Source organism: Culex quinquefasciatus, chromosome 2, assembly GCF_015732765.1.
Source record: "Culex quinquefasciatus strain JHB chromosome 2, VPISU_Cqui_1.0_pri_paternal, whole genome shotgun sequence".
NCBI classification, from domain to species: Eukaryota; Metazoa; Arthropoda; class Insecta; order Diptera; family Culicidae; genus Culex; species Culex quinquefasciatus.
Window position 1 is genome coordinate 117365198 of NC_051862.1, and position 23387 is coordinate 117388584.

Genomic DNA, 23387 nt, shown 5'->3' on the forward strand with positions numbered 1-23387 from the left:
TTTATGTCGGAGCAATAAGCAATGAATTGAGTCGTCTTGAATTGGAAAAGTCTCGCAAGACTCAACAATAGCAGCAGCAGCAGTTCAAACGAAGGTGAAGATTTCTCAACCAGAAGAACAAGCTATTGAGCGAAAAATGAATCCAAACAAGAGGATCGTTCTTTTTTCTCCTTTTCTTGTGGTGGCACTTTTTGGTGAGCGAAAGATTAGAGGAAGGAAGGTTTGCTCTTTCGGTTCACTTTTACTCCTCTTGGCCCATTCACTCCAGAAGAGGAAACATAAATAAAACGGTCTAATATCCTTTTATTGTGCCAAATATCTTGATCCATAAAGCTCTCTCTCCGTGTTCCGCCGGGGTGCCCTCGAAGCCCCGAGCGACAAAGCGATGATATTTTTTTCACTTTATTTTCCGGCTTTTCCCACACTCTGTTAGAGTCATTTTATGTTTGCTAAATTTTATGGCCTCAATTTATTGAATAATATTCATAATAGACCCATGCTTCACGGAGCGCTTCTGGGGACAGTTTGAAGAAAGACCACCCCCCAACAAACTGACTTTCGCAGATTATGGTGGCGTGCTTGTTTGCAAATAAAGAAGAAAAAGGGGTTGTGGATAAAGGATGGCGCCGGTAGTTGCGTCCCATTCCGGAAGCTCAACTCGGTGCCATCTTGGCAGACCGTTGCGCGCTGCCACTGGACGGATCGTTTGTTGTGTGTTGTCGCACGCTTGGGTTGATAAACTTTTGGAAAGTAACGGACAAAAAGGACCATGATATTCTGCTACTTGGAAGAAGCAAGACTTCCGAGCTAATATTAACTTTTGCTTGTAATAATTGAGCTATAATGGGAGGTTGTTGACCATATCGGGCTTATTTAAGATTTAAAACAAAGTTGAACTACCTATAAGAACAAAGATAAAACGAAAATTTTATTCTTATTTCTCTAATGTAAACTTTATTCCTTTTTTTATTTCAGAAGAACCAGTGGAAGACGGCAGTTCATATATATTAGACAGGGGTAAGGCACATAGCTTTTAAACACTTAACAGCCAATCTCTGCAAAAAAGATTGACATTTTTGCAAATTGATAAAAAAAAATTGGAAAAACGGCACAAACGGTATACAGATATTTGCTTGTTTAAACAATTCGCCATCTTTAATCAGTATTGTATACAGCTATCTACATAATTGTTTAATATTTTAATCAGTATACTTATATATAACTCCTTGTTAGGTAGGTGATTCTAGTATGAGCTAACATTTGGACATTTTTAATTTAAATTTTGGTCATTTCAGCTCAAACAAATCAGCACCCGTTATTGACTATTCTTATCTAGCTAAAACGTAGTGGAGTTATTGTTACTATCAAAACACACAAAAATCATTGAAAAATAAACACAAAAGTTTCGGAGCTGTTAGTGTTCCCTGTAATACAACAAATGGGTCATTAGGGTGGAATTGGATTTTTTTTTCAGCTACTTGTTGTCCCTTTTAAGGTCCCAAACAACTTCCCAAAATTTGGGAGCGATTAGTTAGGCCCACGATTGACGCAAAGTGAATGAAGTTTGTATGGAAATAACTATGGGGAATCATGCATTTTCACATTTTTGAATTTACAAAAATCATGTTTTATTATTTTATGAAACCAATCCCGTAGGAGGGCAGCGAATGACCGAAAGGTTAAAGCTGCCGGAAATAAAGTAATTAACAACAACAACAATCCCGTAGGAGTTTAGCCCTGAATGTCCTGAACAACTCTCCCGAAGACAGTATGGTGCTAAATTGCTTCTAACAAAAGTTCCAGAGCGTTCACGATTTCGACATTTTGAAATACTCGGCAAAATTATACTTTTTGATAACACTGCCAAGTCAGGCGGAAACTTAAAAAACGTTACTTAAACCACATTAAGGTTTAGATCCGACCTCCAAAAAGTTCATAAATAACACTTAAGTGCTTTAAAATTTGAAAGGGTTGTAAGATCCTAAAACTTTTGAACTCTTTGGAAAGGTCTTGTCAATACCTTTCTAAAAATGTATAACATGGTGGGTTTACTTACAAAAACCACCCTTTTTAAATCTTCCGGACTTATGCTAAAATCTTTTTTTAGCATAACTTTTGAAGTATCTTTCTAAACTTCATAATATTAACAGGAACCTTACGGGACAAAGTGTGACAAGGGGGGGAAGGGTGGTCCGTGAGAGTGTGACGTCACGCTAGGCTATTTGTTGAATACTAAAAAATCAGTCTTAAAATATTTTTTTAAAAGGTTTGATAAACTTTACTTATAAATTAAAAATAGAGTTTTTAATAAGGTCGTTGCAAATATTTTTCAAAGTTTATGTCACCCCCTCCTTTCAAAATGTGTCGGAAAAATCAAAGGACAAAAAAAATATTATTTCAAAAAATTTCAAAATTTCAAAGAAAAAAGAAGTTAAATCAACTCAAAACAATCAAAAATGCATTTTCTGCACTGATAATAATATTTAGCATGTTTGGGCTGGATTAAAAATATTTAGATTTTTATATGAAATTGCAAAGCACAACACCGCAAAAACTTTTTTTTCGCGAAAAATAAATTTTAGTCAATACTTAGATATTTTGGAAACTAATGATTGCAAAACAACTGGACAGGTGTTTAATACATTTTAAAATACTTTTTTCATTCAAATGTTGAAACCATGACTCGTAAATTCTTTTTTTTAACTTTTTTATTTTTTGCCCTCCCCCCTCGACTTTGGTCAGAGGCGAAGGACATTAAGTTCAAAAAATATTTGCAGTGGCCTAATAGATTTAAATCATCAATAATAAATAATAAAAAAACTTCCTCGATTGAACTCCAAATTAAAAAATAATCCTACATTTAGAAATCATGCAACAATTGCTAAAAAAAATTCAAAACAACCTATGAGTCTTGGGTTTCTCATGCCGATAGGAACTTTTGAAGATTGAACTTTTTTAGATTGAACAAAAAATCAAGATGGGGGGAGGGGGGTCCGACAAAGCGTGACGTACTTTTCTAGGGGGGGGGGGGGGTCAGAGTCAGCGTGACAAAATGTGACATAGTCGATTTTAGCGTGACATACTTTATGGATGACGCCTAATATATTTGAGGAATTGGGGTGCAACTTAATTGAATAATGTCTTCTGAACATTTTTTCATAACGATTTTAAGTATTTTTGGACACACTTTTTCCGGTTTCGTTTAAGCTGGCGGAGAATTACCCATATGTTTTTATTTTTATTTTTTTCAAAAGACTTTGAGTATCAGAGCATTAAGAATGCTTCTCCATAATATGAAATACTGAATGCTCCAAATAATTCCTCAACATCCAGCAGCGAACAACTGTAATCGACTGGAATTGCAAAACTTTTGCCTCCCCAGCACAGCCCTATGAAGCGTAATTAAGCACACTCCAAAATGCACTTCATCGGGAAGAATCCTTTACACAAAACTTTGTCTAGCTACCTTTCGTTCATTCAACTGCTTTCGCTCAAAATCGGAATCAATCTTCATTCAATCACTGAATCAGTTCTGTGAGGGAGGAAAGTATAAACTCGAAACGTATGCTGATTTTTATCTTCAATACCTCGTTATAACTTTTCCTGGCTTGATGGGAAAAATAAAGAACAAGTACGAAAGCGAAAAAATCAAATGTTCGAACCACTTTCGTCCTCCTTTCCACTGCTGCTGAATCCAACTATACCAGTACACACAGTTGGAATAGTTGGTTCATCCTAGTGGAAGGATCAGACCAGGGAGCTTTCAGTTCAGGGCTGAACTTTGCCACTTTGGTCTCAGTGCACATTAATCGGTGAAAGCACTGAGACCCACCCTGGTAAAATTACTATCCGACGATGGAACAAAACTTTCTCTATAACGTTAATTTGCATAACTTTCAACAGATTACGTGCTTAGTTTACGAAAATCTAGGTTAAAAACTTAATTGCTCCGACTCTTTTGCTCTGGAAAGGGGCGTAAGGTATCCTTTTTTTTCTGTTCACTTTTGCACCCTTTCGTTTTCGTTCCAAAGTCCAGGACCAACCTACCAGTGTGAAGCCGGTTCCCGCTGCGGAAACGGAACACGCGGACCCTTTTGGTTATCTTGGCCTCGCTTGAAAAGCTCCGTCAGGAAGGCGAAGATGAATGCACTTAGACGCTCTATTTAGCATGCCTTTGGTGGCTGCCACGTGGGTTTACTTATTCAGCGTGTTGTAAAAGTGTGTGTGTTTCTGTCTGCGAGGAGAAAAGGGAAAACTTTTCAATTTAACACCCCAACTCTGGTGGTGGTGCGTTTTCTTATATAGTTGCTCTTTGAGCAGGAGGAAAAGCATGGTGCCTGCATGTTTTCAATCTGCCGTAAAACGGTTAATAAGTCAGGCGGATGCGGGTGGATGTGATTTGGGTTGCCCCTTGGCGGAACCCATGTTAACTTGGTCTTAAATTGCATTATGAGGCAGTGTTTTTACGCAGAGGTCATGGTTTTACAAGAATGGAGGTAATCAGTGTCTTGCGAACCTTCGTGGTGAACGGACACTAGAGCTGCGGTATTTTTACTACCTAAGCTCAGAGTTATTTCAAAACAAAATTCACAGTCTTTTTAAAGACTACCTGAGTTATTTTCCAAAATTCTAAACAGTCTTTTCAAGACTAACCCCGCCTGAAATTTTGTTGTATTTTACAAACGAAGCCATCTTTTAAGAGAACTTTGCTTGCAAAATGCGTCAAAACAAAGGTAAACGCAAATCTTCTGAAGATTTGGTCGTTACGTCGGTGAAGCGTTTGAACGCTAAACCGGCTAACGGAAACAGAAAAAGAAAACAGCCTCTTCTGAGGTCTGATTCTGATTCTGAATGTGAGGTCAATCCTCCAATTCCATTGACAAACAGTTTCGGTGTTTTATCCGAAACTGATGACAAGGAACCTTCTCCTCGTACTGAGCCTTCTGCCGTCGAGAAACGAGTAAAGGCTCCGCCAATTGTTGTGACTTCCGTCTCCGATTTGGCCAGCTTTCGAACGCAACTGAAGAATTGCAAGGAAACTTGCAATTTGAAGGTTTCGTTCCAGCTTGGTCGAAGAGGAGAATGTCGCTTGTTGACGGAATCTTTACAAGATCACCAAACTTTTGTTGGTTATTTGAAAAACCACAAACACAATTTCTACACGTATGAGACCAAGAATGCTCGGCCATTCAAGGCGGTCTTGAAAGGTCTCTCCAACGACTTGTCGGTGGATGAGATCAAAAACGAACTTAAGGTGTTGCTTGGCTTTGCCCCATCCCAAGTAATACCAATGAAAAAAATCAAACGGGAATATTTCTCGTTTTGGTTTGACTTCACAATTTTATCTGATTCATTTCAACAGAAATGAAATCAACAATTTGAAACTTTTGGACAAAGTTCAGTTTTTGTTCCATGTACGGGTAAAGTGGGAGCATTTTAAGAAACATGGCGGTAATGGCCAGAATCTGACCCAGTGCCGGCGTTGCCAGGCATTCGGTCACGGTACTGATCATTGCGCCATGGTTCCAAAATGCATGGTTTGCGGGGATTCTTCTCACGACAAGGACAATTGTCCCGTGAAAGAAGTCACCCAATTTAAATGTGCAAATTGTGGTGGAAATCACAAATCAAATTTCTGGGATTGCCCCATCAGAAAAAAGGTTTTGGATTCTCGTGCTAAGCATCAGCCGAAATCCAAACCGAAATTTTCTCAAAGTCAGGTTGTACCTGCATCTTTAAATCAAACGTTCGTGCTGTCTCACTCGAACAATACCCCTACCGTGGAAAAGTTAGGTAACACTAATGGTATTTCTTATGCCAACGTCGTTTCGGGTTCGGGTTCATCCACGAATTTTAAATCCTCTACCAATATTCCTGAAATTGGGCAGGTACCTCAAATCTCATTTGAAAATGTTTCTGCTGGCAACGCTTTGGGATCTTCTGATCTCGGCGATGTTACGTTTGAAAAAATGACTTTTTGCAAAACTCACTGTTTGGTTTGATTCAAACAATGAGTAATGCTACATCCATGATGGAAGCTATCCAGATTGGATTAAAATTTGCGAATGATGTTGTTCTTACCCTGAAGTTTAATCATGGATCTAAGTAATTCCATCAATATTATGAATTTTAATGCTCGCTCTTTGAAAGCGAAAGAAAATGAATTTTTCAACTTTTTACGAGTTCATAACGTGCATGTTGCTGTTATAACCGAAACATTTTTAAAAACTGGCACTTATTTGAAAAGTGATCCAGATTATAAAGTTATAACCAATAACAGAATGAATCGAAATGGCGGTGGAGTTGCAATAGTTATCCACCGTAGTATGACTTATAGCACGTTACGTGACTTTAAGTTAAAAGTTATTGAAAGTTTGGGCATTGAACTTGAAACTTCTTTTGGAAAAATTATGATTGCAGCTGCATATTTGCCATTCCAATGCACTGGGGAAAATAAAAATTATTTCAAAGGGGATTTGAATAAACTTACTCGGCATAGATCTCGATTTTTGATCATCGGTGATTTTAATGCCAAACACCAATCTTGGAATAATTCAAAAGTAAATTCCAATGGTAAAATTCTATTCAGAGATTGCACTTCTGGTCTTTATTCGGTTTTATACCCGAATGGGCCAACTTGCTTTTCTTCTGTTAGAAATCCATCAACAATTGATTTGGTTTTGACAAATCAAAGTCAGTATTGTGGTCCTTTAGTGACTCATGCTGATTTTGATTCTGATCACCTTCCAGTAACATTTTCACTTTCTCATGAAGCAGTTACCAGACCCAATAGTTCTGTGTTTAATTACCACAAAGCTAATTGGGACAGGTATCAGCATCATATTGAGAACAATTTAAATCATGATTTTGTTTTAGAAACCAAAGCTGATATTGATTCAGCCTTGGAATCTTTAACTAATGCAATTTTGGATGCTAGGAATATTGCTATTCCTAAAGTCCAAGTCAAATTTGATTCTCCCATTATTGATGACGATCTTCAGCTTCTGATTCGTCTGAAAATGTTCGCCGAAGACAGTATCAACGTTCTCGTGATCCTGCACTGAAGCGAATTCAAAAGATTTGCAAAAGGTTATTGACCACAGATTCACTCTCCTGCGAAATGAAAAGTTCGCAAGAGATGTCGAACAAATTAAACCTTATTCCAAACCTTTTGGAAACTTTCAAAGGTTCTTAAGAAACCTCAAAACCCATCCCTTCTTTAAAAGATGGTGATAATATTCTATTAACTAATGGGGAAAAAGCTCAAAAACTTGCTCAGCAGTTTGAGAGTGCTCATAATTTCAACTTGAATGTTTTGAGTCCTATTGAAAATCAAATTTCAATAGAATTTCAGAATATTGTTGAACAAGAATTTTCATCAGATGAAGTTTTTAATACGGATCTGAATGAAATAAAATCTATTATCAAAAAATTTAAAAATATGAAAGCCCCTGGTGAGGATGGCATTTTTACATTTTAATTAAAAATTACCAGAAGCAACTTTAAGTTGCTTGGTCAAAATTTTCAACAAATGTTTTGATTTGGCATATTTTCCCAGTAGTTGGAAAAATGCCAAAGTAATTCCGATTTTGAAACCGGATAAAAATCCTGCTGAAGCCTCAAGCTATCGGCCCATTAGTTTGCTTTCATCTATTAGTAAATTATTCGAAAGAATAATTCTTAATAGAATGATGACGCACATTAATGAAAATTCAATTTTCGCTGATGAGCAGTTTGGATTTCGCCTTGGGCATTCAACTACTCATCAGTTGTTGAGAGTTTCAAATTTAATTCGAAGCAACAAATCTGAGGGCTATTCTACTGGCGCTGCTTTTCTAGACATAGAAAAAGCATTTGACAGTGTTTGGCATAAAGGTTTGATTGCGAAATTGAAAAGGTTTAATTTTCCGATTTATATCGTGAAAATTATTCAAAATTATTTGACGGATCGTACTCTGCAGGTATGTTATCAGAATAGCAAATCTGATCAACTACCTGTACGTGCTGGCGTCCCTCAAGGAAGCATTTTGGGTCCAATTTTATACAATATTTTTACTTCTGACTTGCCTGATTTGCCCCAGGATGTCAGAAATCACTTTTGCTGATGATACAAGCATCTCCGCCAAAGGTAGAAGCCTTCGTGTCATCACAAGAAGATTACAAAAGCTTGGATATTTTCAATTCTTATTTGAAAGAATGGAAAATTACTCCAAATGCTGCAAACACTCAACTTATTATTTTCCCTCACAAACCAAGGGCTGATTTTCTTAAACCAAAAGTCATCACATTATAAAGATGAATGAGGTAAATTTAAAGTGGGAGGATCAAGTGAAATATCTTGGACTTGGTTTTGACAAAACCTTACTTACAAGGATCACATTGAAAGTATCCAGGTTAAATGTAACAAATATATTAAATGTTTGTATCCACTTATAAACAGGAATTCTAGACTTTGTCTCAAGAATAAACTGTTAATTTATAAACAAATTTTCAGACCTGCCATGCTTTATGCTGTGCCGATCTGGACAAGCTGTTGCTTAACCAGGAAGAAAAAACTTCAGAGGATTCAGAACAAAATTCTGAAAATGATTCTGAAACTTCCTCCTGGTTCAGCACCAGTGAACTTCATCAATTAGCCGAAGTTGACACTTTGGATGTTATGTCCAATAAGATAATTGATGCATTTCGACAAAAATCATTGCAGTCTTCAGCTGCATTGATCCGCTCTTTATATAGTTTATAAGTTAGTTTTAAGGTATCCCTTTTCCCTTTTGTACATGTAGGACCTCCTACATTTGAAATCACTGAATAGCGAAAGCTACAATATTTCATGAATAAATGAAAGTTGCTAGTATTTAAAATTGAGGTGAAAAGTCATCGTTTGTGATTGGACACTCAATAATATTTTAACTGAATGAATGTACATGGAAAAGAAATTTGAATAAATATAAATTAAAAAAAAAAAAAAAAAAAAAAAGAATGGAGGTAAATTTTGTTTATAGACTTATTAACTCTGTCTTTTCTACAGTTTTTTTTTAAATTTATTTATTCAACTTTTTTATTTCATTCAAAAAGTAAAAAGCTGACTCATACCAACAAACACAGTTGATGAGAAAAAACAAATGAATTTGTTTTGTGATCAGCAGTGGTTAAGAGCCAGTCCACGAGCAAAGCATACCCATCTCGCATCGACCTCACCAATCTGCCTGAAATTTTCAGGGGTTGTTTGTACATTTTATCATATATATGGTAGTTCCAGATGTCCCCTACAAGTTGCAGGTCAAACCGAGTTGATATCTGGATGGAACACTTTTTTATTTGAGTTTGAAAATTGTACTATTTTTTCACTAAAATGCCAATAACTCCCTTTAGATTCAACCAATTGGGATACTCTACCCTGCATTTTGTTGCATTTTTCAATCTCTTTCAGATGCATTTTGAATTTTGAAATTAAATTGAATTTTGCCCAAGTTACAGCCTTTTTACGATTATTGACGTTTTTGAACCTTCAAACTTTGTGTCCTGATTTGCCCCACTTCCCGTTGACCTAGAGTGCTCACATTTTGGCCAGATGCTAGTTTTATATGTACAAACAACCCTTGAAAATTTCAGGCAGATTGGTGAGGTCCAAACGACGTCCCATACAACGGGGTATGCCCTGTTCGTGGACTCGCTCTTAAACTAAATCCTAAACTGTCATTTTTTTTTTTTTTTGATATTTGGAAAATGATACAAAACAGAAATGGTAACTTATTCTTTTCTTCTACTGCCTTTTTCTGAAGACACATTTTTCAACAATATGTAGCTCAAACCCGAGATAAGGTAGTAATTTGGTGTCAACAGAACTTTTTAAAATATGAGCTCAATTTGGTGGCACCACATCGTCGTTGTCGTGCTATCTTGTCGAACGTGCATTTTGGGTCATATTGAGTTAAGAACGCCATTTTGTGCAGCTCTTAATGCCTCACCTTTTGACCTTCAAAGATCCCCAAAACCATGCCCGACTACATTTGTAATTATAACTCGGGATTCCGGCAACCAAATTCAACCAAACTTCGGGGCAACGCTCGAATGGTCAACCAAACCAAACTTGCTTGTTGTGGTTTACATTGCGATTGGGTTGTTCAAGGAACATTAAAACGCGTGTTTCTTGGAACCTAAAAAAGTGACGTTTGACAAGATAACACGATTACGTCATCATGAAAACAATATTTTAGCTGAAATCTTCGTCTGAAAAGTCCTTAATATAGATTATTAGTTGATGTTTATAAACCGTATGTTATTTAAATCGAGTTTTTTGATTAAATAGGGAAAAGAACAACTAATATTGAAAACATGGTGAAAATAACCTTTTTCTAAATTTGCATTTTCGATTAAGCCTATATAAAAAAGTGACTGTCTCCTTTGCAAATTTATTGTTTCAAAAATTTTAGTTTTCCATAAAAACCAAGGGTTTCCAGCAAGGCCTCAGACTGGCAAGTAATTAATAATTACTTTGATTTTTTGCTGGTAACTAGGCAATTCTTCAATTACTTCATAATTCATAGTAATTAGAGTAATTTAAAGTAATTAAATGGTAATTAAAGTAATTTTTGAGTAATTAATGTAATTTATTATTTTTAAATGGTACTTCTTCTACGAAAATTGTTACTTTTTATATATAATCTATTAAAACAGTATTTTATTAATTTCAAAAAAGAGTGAAACACAAAGATTAAAAAAGACTCATTCTGTATGTAGAAGGCCTTATTCATAGTTCTCTTTTAAAAATATCCTACAATTTATTATTATCATGTTGTTTATCGAAGCTGATTAACAACAAAAGGCAACGCCATGATATATAACCCATTGGAAAATGTTTTGTGAATCCGAAATCTATTCATTTTTATTAGGTTATTATATATATATATATATATATATATATATATATATATATATATATATATATATATATATATATATATATATATATATATATATATATATATATATATATATATATATATATATATATATATATATATATATATATATATATATATATATATATATATATATATATATATATATATATATATATATATATATATATATATATATATATATATATATATATATATATATGCTGTATATATATATATATATATATATATATATATATATATATATATATATACAGCAATTCCATTTGGAGCCTAAACTTCGATCGGGCTCGGGGTTCCTTGGCCAAAATAATTAGACCCGTATTTTTTGTTTGGCCATTAGGCCTACATCGTGCTAAAATGGCAATTTTCGTCATTTTCGCAAAACCACTTTTTCTAAAATCATATCTCCGCGCCATTTCATCCGATTTTAGCTGTCTTAGACGCAAAGAAAGGTGATGAGTTTGGCTATTTGGGAAAAATAGTGTTCTCTAGCTTAACTATTGAAAAGTCGTATGAAAACTTAAAATGGCGTTTTGACCGTGTCTGGACCAAAGAGCCTATGTCGAAAATATTTTTATCGGATTCCTCGGAAAATTTCATCATATCAAAAATTGGCGATGTCGAACCGTACGTTTCGAGATATGATTTTTGAAAAAAACTGCGTTTTCGACGCGCCACGCGCAAAAACGGAAAATGACGAAATCGGCAAAATCAACTTTTCCACTAAAACTGCGATAACTTTAAAATTTCAGCGATGACCTATAGATGTTATGGTACCAAAAGTTGCGTCTCTCAATTACGAAAATTTTGGTACCCAGACATGTATAGGTCATCGCTGAAATTTTAAAGTTATCGCAGTTTTAGTGGAAAAAAATGATTTTTTGCCGATTTCGTCATTTTCCCGTTTTTGCGCGTGGCGCGTCGAAAAACGCAGTTTTTATTTTCAAAAAATCATATCTCGGAAACGTACGGTTCGACATCGCCAATTTTTTGATATGTTACGTGAAATTTTCCGAGGAATCCGATAAAAATATTTTCAGACATAGGCTCTTTGGTCCAGACACGGTCAAAACACCATTTTAAGTTTTCATACGACTTTTTCAATAGTTAAACTAGATTTTTGGAACTTTTTACTATTTTTCCCAAATAGCCAAACTCATCACCTTTCTTTTGCGTCTAAGACAGCTAAAATCGGATGAAATGGCGCGGAGATATGATTTTTAGAAAAAAGTGGTTTTTGCGAAAAATGACGAAAATTGCCATTTTTCGAACCACCCTAGAACGATGTAGGCCACCCTAATGGCCAAACAAAAAAATACGGGTCTAATTATTTTGGCCAAGGAACCCCCAGAAAAATTTTGAGCCCGATCGGAGAACTTTTTTTTTGGTTTAGGCTCTTTTCAAATGGAATTGCTGTATATATATATATATATTTTTTTTTTTTGCAAGAACTACAATAGAAATGATATTTTTTTATGATTTTCCTTCTAATAGGCAGTCAGAATTATTTGAAGTTTATGTGGATCAAATATTTAAAACCAAAATGTTCGTATCATTGAAAAAAAACAAAGTTTTCAAGTAATAGCCATTTAAAAATCAATAAAAATAAAAATATGTTTTTTTTAATATTTTTTCACCCTCTGCAAAAATTGATAGTCCTGTAATATCTCTCTATTAAGAGCTAAGCAATTTTCCCGAAAAATGTCCAAATATTTCTGAGACAAATGTTTCAATGTTAAAAATCAAACTCAGTGAAATTAACTTCGACTTATATTCAGATGCATAAATTAAATGAAATGTAAATTTCACATTTCACATTATCCGTATTCTCAGTAACAGATTTTTTTAATTTGCCTGAGAAAAAAAAAACATTTAAAGTAATGTCAAACCAATGTTTGCAAAATATTTTAATTCTGACGTTAGTTTGATGAATTTCATAATTTTCTAATATTGTTCAAAGTTTATGGCTTTTTTGAAACAACTTCTTTAATGGCATTAGACTTCCAATAAACTGAAAATATTATTAAAATTCATATATTGAAGTAAAACAGTACAGTATTTTTTTTTGCTTTTATGACAAACACTACTTTAAAAAAAACGTCAACTTAAATAATCTATTTTTGCAATTGATTGATAAGGGTTCGGTTGATTGAAACGTGAAACATAATGGAATTTAAAATCAGATAATGAACAGGTTTAATTGGCCATGAAACAATTATTGTTTTTATTCATATCCAGATTTGTTTTTTTTTTTTAAAGTCCTATAAGCTAATGAGTTTTATATGTTTATACTGCCCATGATCGCATAAATGTCCCATATGCATTTTCATCGTTTTTGAGTTAATGATGCAGTTTGGTTCAAAATCGTGTGCTCTTTCCGAAAAGCCTATAACATCCAGTACTTTGTTCTAGAAATCAGGAGGAAATCCATTTTTTCACGAAAACTTAACACGTAGCCTTTGTGTGGGACAAACTTTAAATGCGTTTTTCTCAGCATGCTGTTTTTCCATATGGGAAATTTATGCGAACATGGGCAGCTAAAAAAAACTCAAAAAAACTCTAGATATCAATTGAGCTACTTATTTTTTACCAGAAATGTGAAAAGTATTTAAGTAATTTGAGTAAATGATTGGTAGACTGGCAAGTAATAAACGCTTCTGGAAACCCTCGATAAAAACACTTTTTTGATCAAAGTCTCATATCTGAAAAAAATAAAAAATAGAACTGAACGGATTTATTTTATATTTTGGTACTAAACTATGGTATCATAACAAAATATTACTCGAAATATCAGCCAAATCCATCTACTACGAAAAATACCAGAAGTTTGAAAAATAAGTGATTTTTTTAAAATTAATTCCCCTCATTGATTGTCATCTGCGACTTCAAATTAATTTTCACATAACTTTGTTATATTGGTTGTGTCGTGGATTCATGTATGTACATTTACTTTAAAACATTTTACTTAAACTTTTCATGGACTTCCTAAGCACCTGTGAAAAGCAAGGTTAGGCAAATTAGTTTCCTGCATTTTGGGTTAAAATTTCCTAAACAGGTTACATACATTTAAATCTGCAAAAATGCCCAAAGTTGCTACGAGCACACACGTTTTTTAATCTGTTTACAGGGCATTTGAACATAAATTAATTAGAAGACAATTGTTAGAATCATTGCCGAGTTATAGCTTTTCAAAGGTTGGCATTGTCAAAAAACGAGTGCTACGATATCTCAACACTCAAAATTTTGGTGAAGACTCGTTAAACCGTTCCGTGAAGAGTCGTTAAAGCGTTTCGTTTGCATGACAAAGGCTGCTCTTGAAAAAGTTTATTTAACCAAAAGGTTAAAATATTTCAATGCACTTCATTTCAGAAATCTTCAGTTTTTGATTTCTGTATCTAAAACATGCAAAATTGAAAAATGGCTTTGTCTTGCACATGGGAATTGTTCTGACAGTTTTTACTTTACTTACTTTTACTTTTTAGTTTTTACGCTCAGAAAGTTTGGAAGTTTGCTTTGCACTTGGTGATATATCAAGCGTGAATCGTCTGTTACTCACTTTAAGCATAAAACTTTCAAGAGTGATTGGAGATCATCTTTTTAGTAGATTTAAAAAGTTTTCTGTAATCTGACATTTTGGTAATCTGACAATAAAACTGTAAAATTATATCCGGACTTTCAAGCAAAAAACTTCATCAATTTGCCGGATACTCTATTTTCATATACAAAACATTGATAAACTTTAGAGTAATCGTCAACATTGTTGTCAATTTTGAAAACATATACAATGAAATTGTTTTTTTACGATCTTGGAAACATTTCAATGTTTACGAATTTTTCAAGATAGATTTGCCGGATTAGCTGAAAAGATTTGTATCCGTTTCTTGCAAAATGTTTGTTGTCAGAAGAAAACCACAAATAAAATTGAGTGATACACATTTGGAAATTAGTTTTAAAACTTAAAAATATACAAAGGCTTTTTCAACATTATCCCATCTTGGAATGGTTCTCGCTCTTTTTTTACCCACCTCTAATTCACTCGAAAGCTTATTGGAAGTTGTAACAATCCATATTTGTTCTGCAATTTCAGATTTGCCAAAATTTGGAGAGCCCATCCAGAACCTGACGGTTGCCCTCGGCCGGGAAGCAATACTGATTTGTGTCATCGATAATCTTCAGACGTACAAGGTACACGTGTAACATCGTCCACTTTTTCTTAGCCTTTCCTATTAAACCGGTCAATTGTCTCCCCTCCACAGGTCGCCTGGCTGAGGGTGGACACGCAGACGATTCTGACGATTCAGACGCACGTGATCACCAAGAACCACCGGATGACGATAACGCACGTCGAGGGCCGCAAGTGGGTGCTGCGGATAAAGGACGTCAAAGAGTCGGACAAGGGCTGGTACATGTGCCAGGTCAATACCGACCCGATGCGCAATCAGATAGGCTTCCTGAATGTCGTGGGTAAGTTTGGGGAATGACCAAAAATTTTCTTGTTTGAACCGGGGTCATAATTTACGATTACCAATAGGGTTCTGATTCGTGGGCAAATATTAGGGCCCGTTCGTTTGTGTTTGGATTGTGTTGCGAAATGTTTGCTCTGCCGGCGGATGTCGCTCGAGCCTGATGGTCAAAAATATGTGCTCAATCATGCAATGTTTATTTTCAGTACCGCCAAATATCCTAGACTACCCAACCAGCACGGATATGGTCGTGAGGGAGGGCAGCAATGTCACGCTAAAATGTGCAGCATCCGGCTCACCCCAGCCGGTCATCATGTGGCGCCGGGAGGGTAACGAACCAATTAGTACGGGAGGTAATTTGAAGGCAGCAAAAAAAAATCTCTGAAAATGAAAAAATCACATCCATCATGGCGCAGACCAATTATTTAGCTTGTGTCCTTTTTATTTTCAGCTTCCAGTCTGAACGCTTCCACATTCACAATCTCCCGCGTCAATCGACTTCATATGGGAGCATATTTGTGCATAGCTTCCAACGGGATCCCGCCATCCGTCAGCAAGCGCGTCATGCTAATAGTGCATTGTAAGTATCGAGAGAAAAACAAATAATAAAAAAAAAAACGAGTCTCCAACCCTAAATCCATCAACGAACGTTAAAAGCCCTCAATTATGGAGCTTTAGCATTTTTTCCTCTTTTCATCCTTTCATTCACAGTTCCTCCCATGATTTGGATCCAGGACCAGTTGGTGGGGGCAGCTCTGGGTCAGCGGTTGACCTTGGAATGCAACTCCGAAGCCTTCCCAAGATCAATCAATTACTGGATGAAGAACGATACAATCATTACTCAAGGTAAGCCGGTGCCAGGATTAGACTAATACCTTGGCCGTCGTCCGTCGTCCGTCGCCCCATACATAATCATCATCCACGCATCGATGCAAAAGTCACGCAGGAAAACTCAATAGAGCGACCAATCGGAACCTGCAGGTCACACGTGGCACGTCGGGGTCGAGTCGAGGCGTTTGACCAACGTTGGGTCGTTTCTTCTTTTTATTTTTTGTCCTCACTGGAACCGGAGTGGTGGACAAGAAGCAAGCGGCTATCAGGACAACATCCATCATTAGTATTTTCCCTTTCACTGAGCTTGCTTACTGTTTGGGGACAACCCCACCAGTTAGTCCGTTGCCCTGGCAGAGATGTACCGTCAGCTGGGGTAAAATTGAGTTAATTTTATTGATCAGTTTCATCAAAAGTTACATACATTTATGGGTTGTTTTCAACTGGACACTTGTTGCGAGTTGTTTGTGGCTTTCTCAGTCAATAAAATTGTTTGAAATTGCCCGACGTTTCGGCTCGTTGCATTATTTTTGTGGCAATGAACACACACCCAATTTGTCTTCAAGATTCCAAAGTTCTTTTAGGTATAAGTGGTGAATAATATTCCCTTCTTGGTTATAGCTGCGCTAATGAATTAAATAACTTTTAGTTATAGGAAGTATTTTCTTCGTTGCGTCTAGGACATATTTTCTACTTTTTTACTAACACCCAAAATCTAAATAATGAAACTAAATATAGTTTCGAGCAGTTGTGTTGTTGATTTTTAAATCGTAGTTTTTTGTCGTGGTAGGGTACTTGCTGAAATAATCTTGCAATTTTTCACATATCAACGTTGCATAATTTTTTAACATTTCAACATTGCATAAATTTTTAATATTCAAATAATTTCAATTCAATTCGGTTTTATTGGTGAATAATCAAGATACAATAAGTTCTTTTGAGGTACATAACAGAGTTTTGGAGTTCCTTACAGCTGTGTGTTACATCATAATCCATTTTGGAACAGTTATTGCTTGTAAATAAAGGTGTCACCAAGAGTAAGAAAAAAATAAAAAAAAAACTTACTAAAATTGCAAGGGAAAGGGGATAGAAATAGAAAAAGCTTAAAACTAGATCACAGTTTTTTATCCTTTATAGATGTGCTTGATCATCAGCTCCCCAAGGGCCAGGAATCGCTCTGCCTTGTTACGGCAGGTCCGAAACCGCGTCAACATCTCCCCTGTGAGAGCAAAGAACTCTGGCAGGGTAAAGAGATCTTCTCCGGTAACTTCTTGCTGGGCCGTATTGCCACTGCCGGCAGCGACCACGCTGGCGAACGATCGCCCCCATCCAGGAGGGAACGCTGAGTTGTCCGCTGGAACCGTACGATGACCAGCTGCCGGCACGGTTTCGCTCGTACTTCGCTGAGGAGGGTAGGACGCTGCTGCTTTCTTCTTCCTCTTTTCCTGCTCCTCGAGGTAGTTTTTCCGTGCGCTGCATCCACGGTAGTTGCTGGTATGGTTACCTCCGCAGTTGACGCACTTGATGCGCGCCTTCGTTTGCTCTGCCTTGTCCCCCAAGTCCGCTTTGCACGGCAGTGCACACGCCTCAGAGAGGTGTGATTCACCGCACTTCACACAGCGGGGCGGGAGGTTGCAGTTCCGCGAGCCGTGGCCGAATTTCTGGCAACGGTGGCATTGTGCTGCGTCCGACGGGTCCTTTGAGTAGAACCGCCAGTTTACCCAAAACCCATCCAACGCCTTAGTTCGCCACAGGTCTTGAATTTTGACGGTGCCGCGGTCGAAGTACAACAGGTACAGGGTGTGTGTACCTGTGACTGTTGTCTTCCGCGAGAGGACTTTTATGTCACGTGGCGTTATGCCAGCACCCGAAAGGTCCTTCTTGAGGTCGGAGATCGGGCGGTCTTGGTACCCCTGCAAAACGACCTAAACGGCAGTCTTCTGCACGGGATGGAATGTGTAAAACTTGAAGTTTTGACGCTTCAATTTCTCCACAACCAGGTCGAAGTTCTTTTCGTCAAATGTGTAAACTTGCACTGACGACTTACCGATTTTCAGACAATATCCGAGGCCTTCCAGCAACTCGTCAACATCTTCCGCCAACGTGTCCAAAACAAAAATTGGAGGTGGTCTACGTTCCTTTGGAGAATTGTTCTTTTTTGGCGTCGACACTTTCTTCCGTGCACGCCCGTCATCGTCGTCGTCGTCGGTAGTGCTGCTACCGTCGGTGTTGTTGTTTTCTTCGTCGTCGCTCAGCATCTGGAACTCGTTCCAGATGGGGATGTTGGCGGATGTTGATGTGCCACTGGTCGTGGCACCGGAAGTACCGGAACGGGTTCGCACTGGTGATCTCGGAACGTATCCGGGATGTAGATACTTTTTGTCGATTCCATCTGCGCTCACGCTCCCCTGCGCGATGGCGGCCGACACGGCGTTTGTTTGTTTACCTTTTTGCACACGGCCTGACCACCAGACCATCGAGGCTTAGTTGACTAGAAGGATTAAGAATGCTATAAGAATCCAAGAAACTTGATTGGAATATGTGTACCTAAGAACAGGAAATGCAATATTGAATGCAAGTTTAATTGAAGGACTTTTACTGGTTGCATAATTGTTAGGCGAATATTGAACTTTCAACACGAACAGAATTCACCACAAAAAGCTTGGTGAACCGAATTGGAAAGCTTACAAAATGAATACAAGAACATACGAAGAATCAAGGACTAGAAATAGATTTGACCGGCCGCATCACATACCACGGTGAATCCTGGCTTCACACCCATCTTACTAACACCCTCAAATCTCACGTGATACTTTGTCGAAAAAAACGAAACGAAACTATTGGCACTACGCCCCCCGGGGCATGGCCTTCCTCTAACGTGGGATTTCTGCTCCAGCGCCTCTGACGAGACAGGAGAAACCGGGACCGACGTTTTACTTCACCATCCGATAGAAGCTCAGTGGATAAGGCGGGAATCGAACCCGCGTCTCATAGCATCATCGGGATCGGCAGCCGAAGCCGCTACCCCTGCGCCACGAGACCCATACTTTGTCGAAGACGCAGCCGATTCAGCGTCTTTATCACTCAAGTATCGGACTAAAATTCCTATCCACTTCCCCGTTTCTTACCACTGGTCGTGGCCGGCGCTGTGATTGGCTAGCATGATAGGGACATTTGAAAGTTGCGAAGTGGTGATGATTGGTTCCTACTCTTCATCTGTGGTCCACGGAGCAATTCTTGGAGGTCCTGGTCAATAACAGAGTAGCAACCACGGGTAGACACCAATGCTATGCTATGCTAAATTTTATTACACAGTAAAAAAATGTGTAAATTTGGAAGCTGTAATTTTGGAAGGTTGATTATTACTTCTTTTATTATGTAATTTTAACTCAATTTAGACTGAAAAAGTGACACTACACCTTTCTAGTGGTAAAATTACACATTTTCAGAGGTAAAATTACACCATTTTTCTGACATAAAAGATGTACTCCTTCCCAGATGTAATATTACCATGATTTTTTTCCTGTTTAGTTTTCAATTGAAAATCGTGATATGAACTATTTGAAGAATTGTAAGATAAACATACATCAACATGCAATTGATACAACATTTACTAAGAAGTGAATCTGCGAATACTTAAATGATGTTAACAAAAATCAGCCAAATAAGAAAAAATATTCTCGGATTTTTTTTATAAATGTTGTCATTTTCAATCAAAACATGTTGACTGAATAAGTGTTTTGTGAATTTTTTAATTGCCCAAATAAAAAAAAACTGTATTGTTTTATTTTTAGAAATCAATTAAAAGCAAACATTCATGTAAAAATAACATTCTGTGATAAAATTCGTCTTTCCTTTTCCTCCGGTCAATGGTATCACCGGAGTAGCAGAATAAAATTGTTCGACAAAATTAATTCCATCAGAGCAAAAAAAAATATTGAGAAAATAGATTGCTTTTTTCTTGATACTTTAAATAACAGATAATCAATTATTCTTCGGAAACTAACTGAATTTAGCAATATTTTCATTCGTAGTAAAACCAATTTAAATGTTATTTAATTTAAAATTTTATACACCCAGAACTGGACATCGGTACACGAGAGAATAAAGAGCATGATTCGGTTGTAAAATGGTACTGTGTGCGGACTGAGAGAATAAATCCCAAAACTACCGAGAGTACTTTACTTATGGGTTCATCTTCAAAAAAAGTTCATCTGAAAAAAAAAATACCGGTACCGAGACTCGAACTTAAGACCTTCGGCATATTGAACCGTGCCTTTGCCGTGTGAGCCACCATAGGGACGTGGCGTAACATCGTGCTGCCATCTGTTTTTTTTAAGTGCAAGAGTGGAAAAGTGCTGAGTCATCGTCTAAAAATAGACGGCGTCCTATCTCGCCCAGCAAAATGAAGTCGATAAAGTAGTCGGTTTCGATGAGAAAAAGTGGAAAATGTGATCTAAAAATAGCGACGCCATCCCCCTATGGTTCGGTGTCTAAGTGGCGGTCATTTGTCCATATAAGCCACACAGCTAAAAATTTAGCAATCCAGTTGCGTGTAAAAGGCCTGGGTGTAAAATAAATATTGCATTATTTTATGAAATTCTGTATAATATTACACCCTGAAATATGTAGCCCATCAGTATGGGAAACCTACTTGACCGAAATGTCAAGCTCGTATATGCGTTTATCCTTACAGCTTTTCTTCGGTCTGATGGCCGAGTGAGCTAAAGCGCCAGTCCTAACTGTTGGTGCCGGGTTTGAATCTCGTAGGTTGCAACTTTTTTTTGTGTTTGCTAAAAATGTACATGCAGTGTGTAATATTAAGTGTTTATTTTGACGAAGGTGATGTGCAAGCTTTTGCATGCGATTTTTTGCTGTGCACTCAATAAGATGATCTGTTTCAATGAACAAATGAACACTTTCCTCACGTTTCTTTTCGTAAGGACTATCCTCTCGTTCTTTAACTTTGGGTGTAGACATAATTAATTTGGTTAATTCAAGATTAAATATTTTTTTATCATTAAGCCGCATTCAAAGAACATTTGTGTCGCTCTTTGTGTGCATGGGGTGATTGGGCATAATAATTGAATAACGCTATCAAAAGTGCAGTGCTTCTGGGGACGCGCAGTCCTGTTTTTTCGTGATAATTTTCGTCTCTTTTGTGTTGCTATCTGTGTGCATGGGGTGATTGGTTTTATGTGAGTAGGTTTTCTGTGATTAGGTTTTATTTTTTATGTTATTTTCTTTCTCTCCATTTCCTCAGTTTGATTTGCGATGCGATTGCGATTCCGTCGGGTCGTGTTTTTTTCGCGTTCGTCGTCGGTGTGTTTTTCGTTTTTTTTCGCGTGCGTGTATGTGTGTAAAGGTGCGGCTGGCTCTGGTTGTCATCGATGACAATTGAGCCAGTCTGATTTGCGATGCCTTTCGGTCGGGTCGCAGGGTTTTTTCGCGGTGTTTTTTCGGTGTGCAATAACAACAAAACCTTATCATACCATTTCAGCTCGATAAACATCGTACCTCGTCGTTCGCTTCGTTAATCGCACTAAACGTGAATCATGTAAAACTCGTAAAAACATCTCAATTAAAAAGTCAGACTGTTAAATCCTTCATCATTTAATTACAAATAATTTTGGTTCTATCTTTCCACAGCCGGCTGTTTAAGATTAAACCATTTCAATTAAAAGTTAACTGCCAATAAACGGGAAATGTCTCATCTGCAGCATCCGATTGCTTGCCTTGAGAATAAAACATAATACCTTTCAACAAACTCTATGATTTTGGGTCGCATCATCATCTTCTATGATGAATCCTGACCAAACACCCTATCCTACTAACAAATATTCAGGTTCCTGGCGCTTGTGGTGTGTAAGCACAGAGTAAATCAGCTGCCCTAGTAGCAACTTGCGCTAACTAACATTCCCGTCCCTTAAAATCGAGATCTACAAACTGACATGGCGGGCGCCGTTGGTGGCCAATGACTGTTACCTATTCGCAACTGATCTAGCTTTAGCAATCATGGTGTTTTATCTTTTCAGCGCATTCATACATGCTGTTGATAAGGGAAACACCACTTGATAGTCGAAGTCTATGATCAGTAGTGCTGAAAGGATATTACGGTTCTGTTCAGCAACGGAGGGGCAACCATGGGTGATCTCTCATGCTCATGCTCATCATTTAGTCGCATTCAAAGAACATTTCAGATTTTTTCTGAGTCCTGTTTAATTTTCACGATATTTTAGCCACTAAGCCTAGTTATAATGAAAGTTATAAACTAACCATAATAATTGTATAACTTTTTGTGGTAAAATTTATAAATGGACTCAAAACTGATAATCATCTTGGTTTCAAACCCCTTCGGCGTACGGTTTCCATCACATTGGCTCCAACAAGGCAGGAGGCGTTTAGATGAAGGCATCTACGGAACGCAAAAAATTTCCTTCCTTCCCACATTTGTGACGACAAGCACCGGCAACAGCCACGCATATCCGTCCTTGCGTTACGCGTTGGTTGGCTGGGGCTCGAGAGGTGATGGTGATGGGGGACGAGAAGGGCAAAATTGGCGACTAAGCGTAACGAAACAAAGTCAAACGGATGAAAATAATAAGCATGGCGAAAATCTGATAACGAGAAAAATTGTGACAAAATCATCATCTTGTTATTCAATCAAAGTAAAGAAATCCAAAAGGAAAAGGAGCGCGTGCATTCACTGGAAGGAGAATATTTTCACTCAATGTTTTTCGTGTTATTTTTTTTCTTCTTTTGGCAGTTTCTTAGCTTGGAAAAAAGGACCTCCAAGCTTCAGCTCCATTCAATCTCCCAGTGACAGGGTTATAACGAGGGCAAATTACGAAGGATTCATTATAATGCTTCCTTCAACCAGAACAAAGGCAAGTGGCTTGTTGACACACAAAAATGAGGCTGTCTCTGCTTTCGGGCAGCCGGGATTTTTGACATATTACGACGGGACGACAACCGGACAGGGAGAACAATGGGGTACTTTATCTGTACTTCCTATCGGCAAAGCGAACCACTACTTTCACCGGACGGATTGACATTATCTTTTCCTCCCATCACTGGCTGGCACTCGTAGGTGAATCGTGGATCTTGAGACCAAGTGACGACGTCAGTGATTTTCCGGAAAGAAAACTTCGATATATACACAACAGGA

The 23387-nt window shown here is 37.3% G+C and overlaps 1 protein-coding gene across 1 annotated transcript in view; it reads left to right on the forward strand.

Moving 5' to 3' along the window:
- Positions 1–23387, forward strand: part of LOC6041327 (lachesin) — a 53204-nt gene that overhangs the window by 20906 nt on the left and 8911 nt on the right. The window contains exons 2-7 of the mRNA XM_038255975.1: positions 976–1017; positions 15013–15110; positions 15182–15389; positions 15595–15741; positions 15840–15968; positions 16100–16234. Of these exons, the coding sequence (XP_038111903.1) occupies positions 976–1017; positions 15013–15110; positions 15182–15389; positions 15595–15741; positions 15840–15968; positions 16100–16234 (759 nt within the window). The remainder of the gene's footprint in view (positions 1–975; positions 1018–15012; positions 15111–15181; positions 15390–15594; positions 15742–15839; positions 15969–16099; positions 16235–23387) is intronic.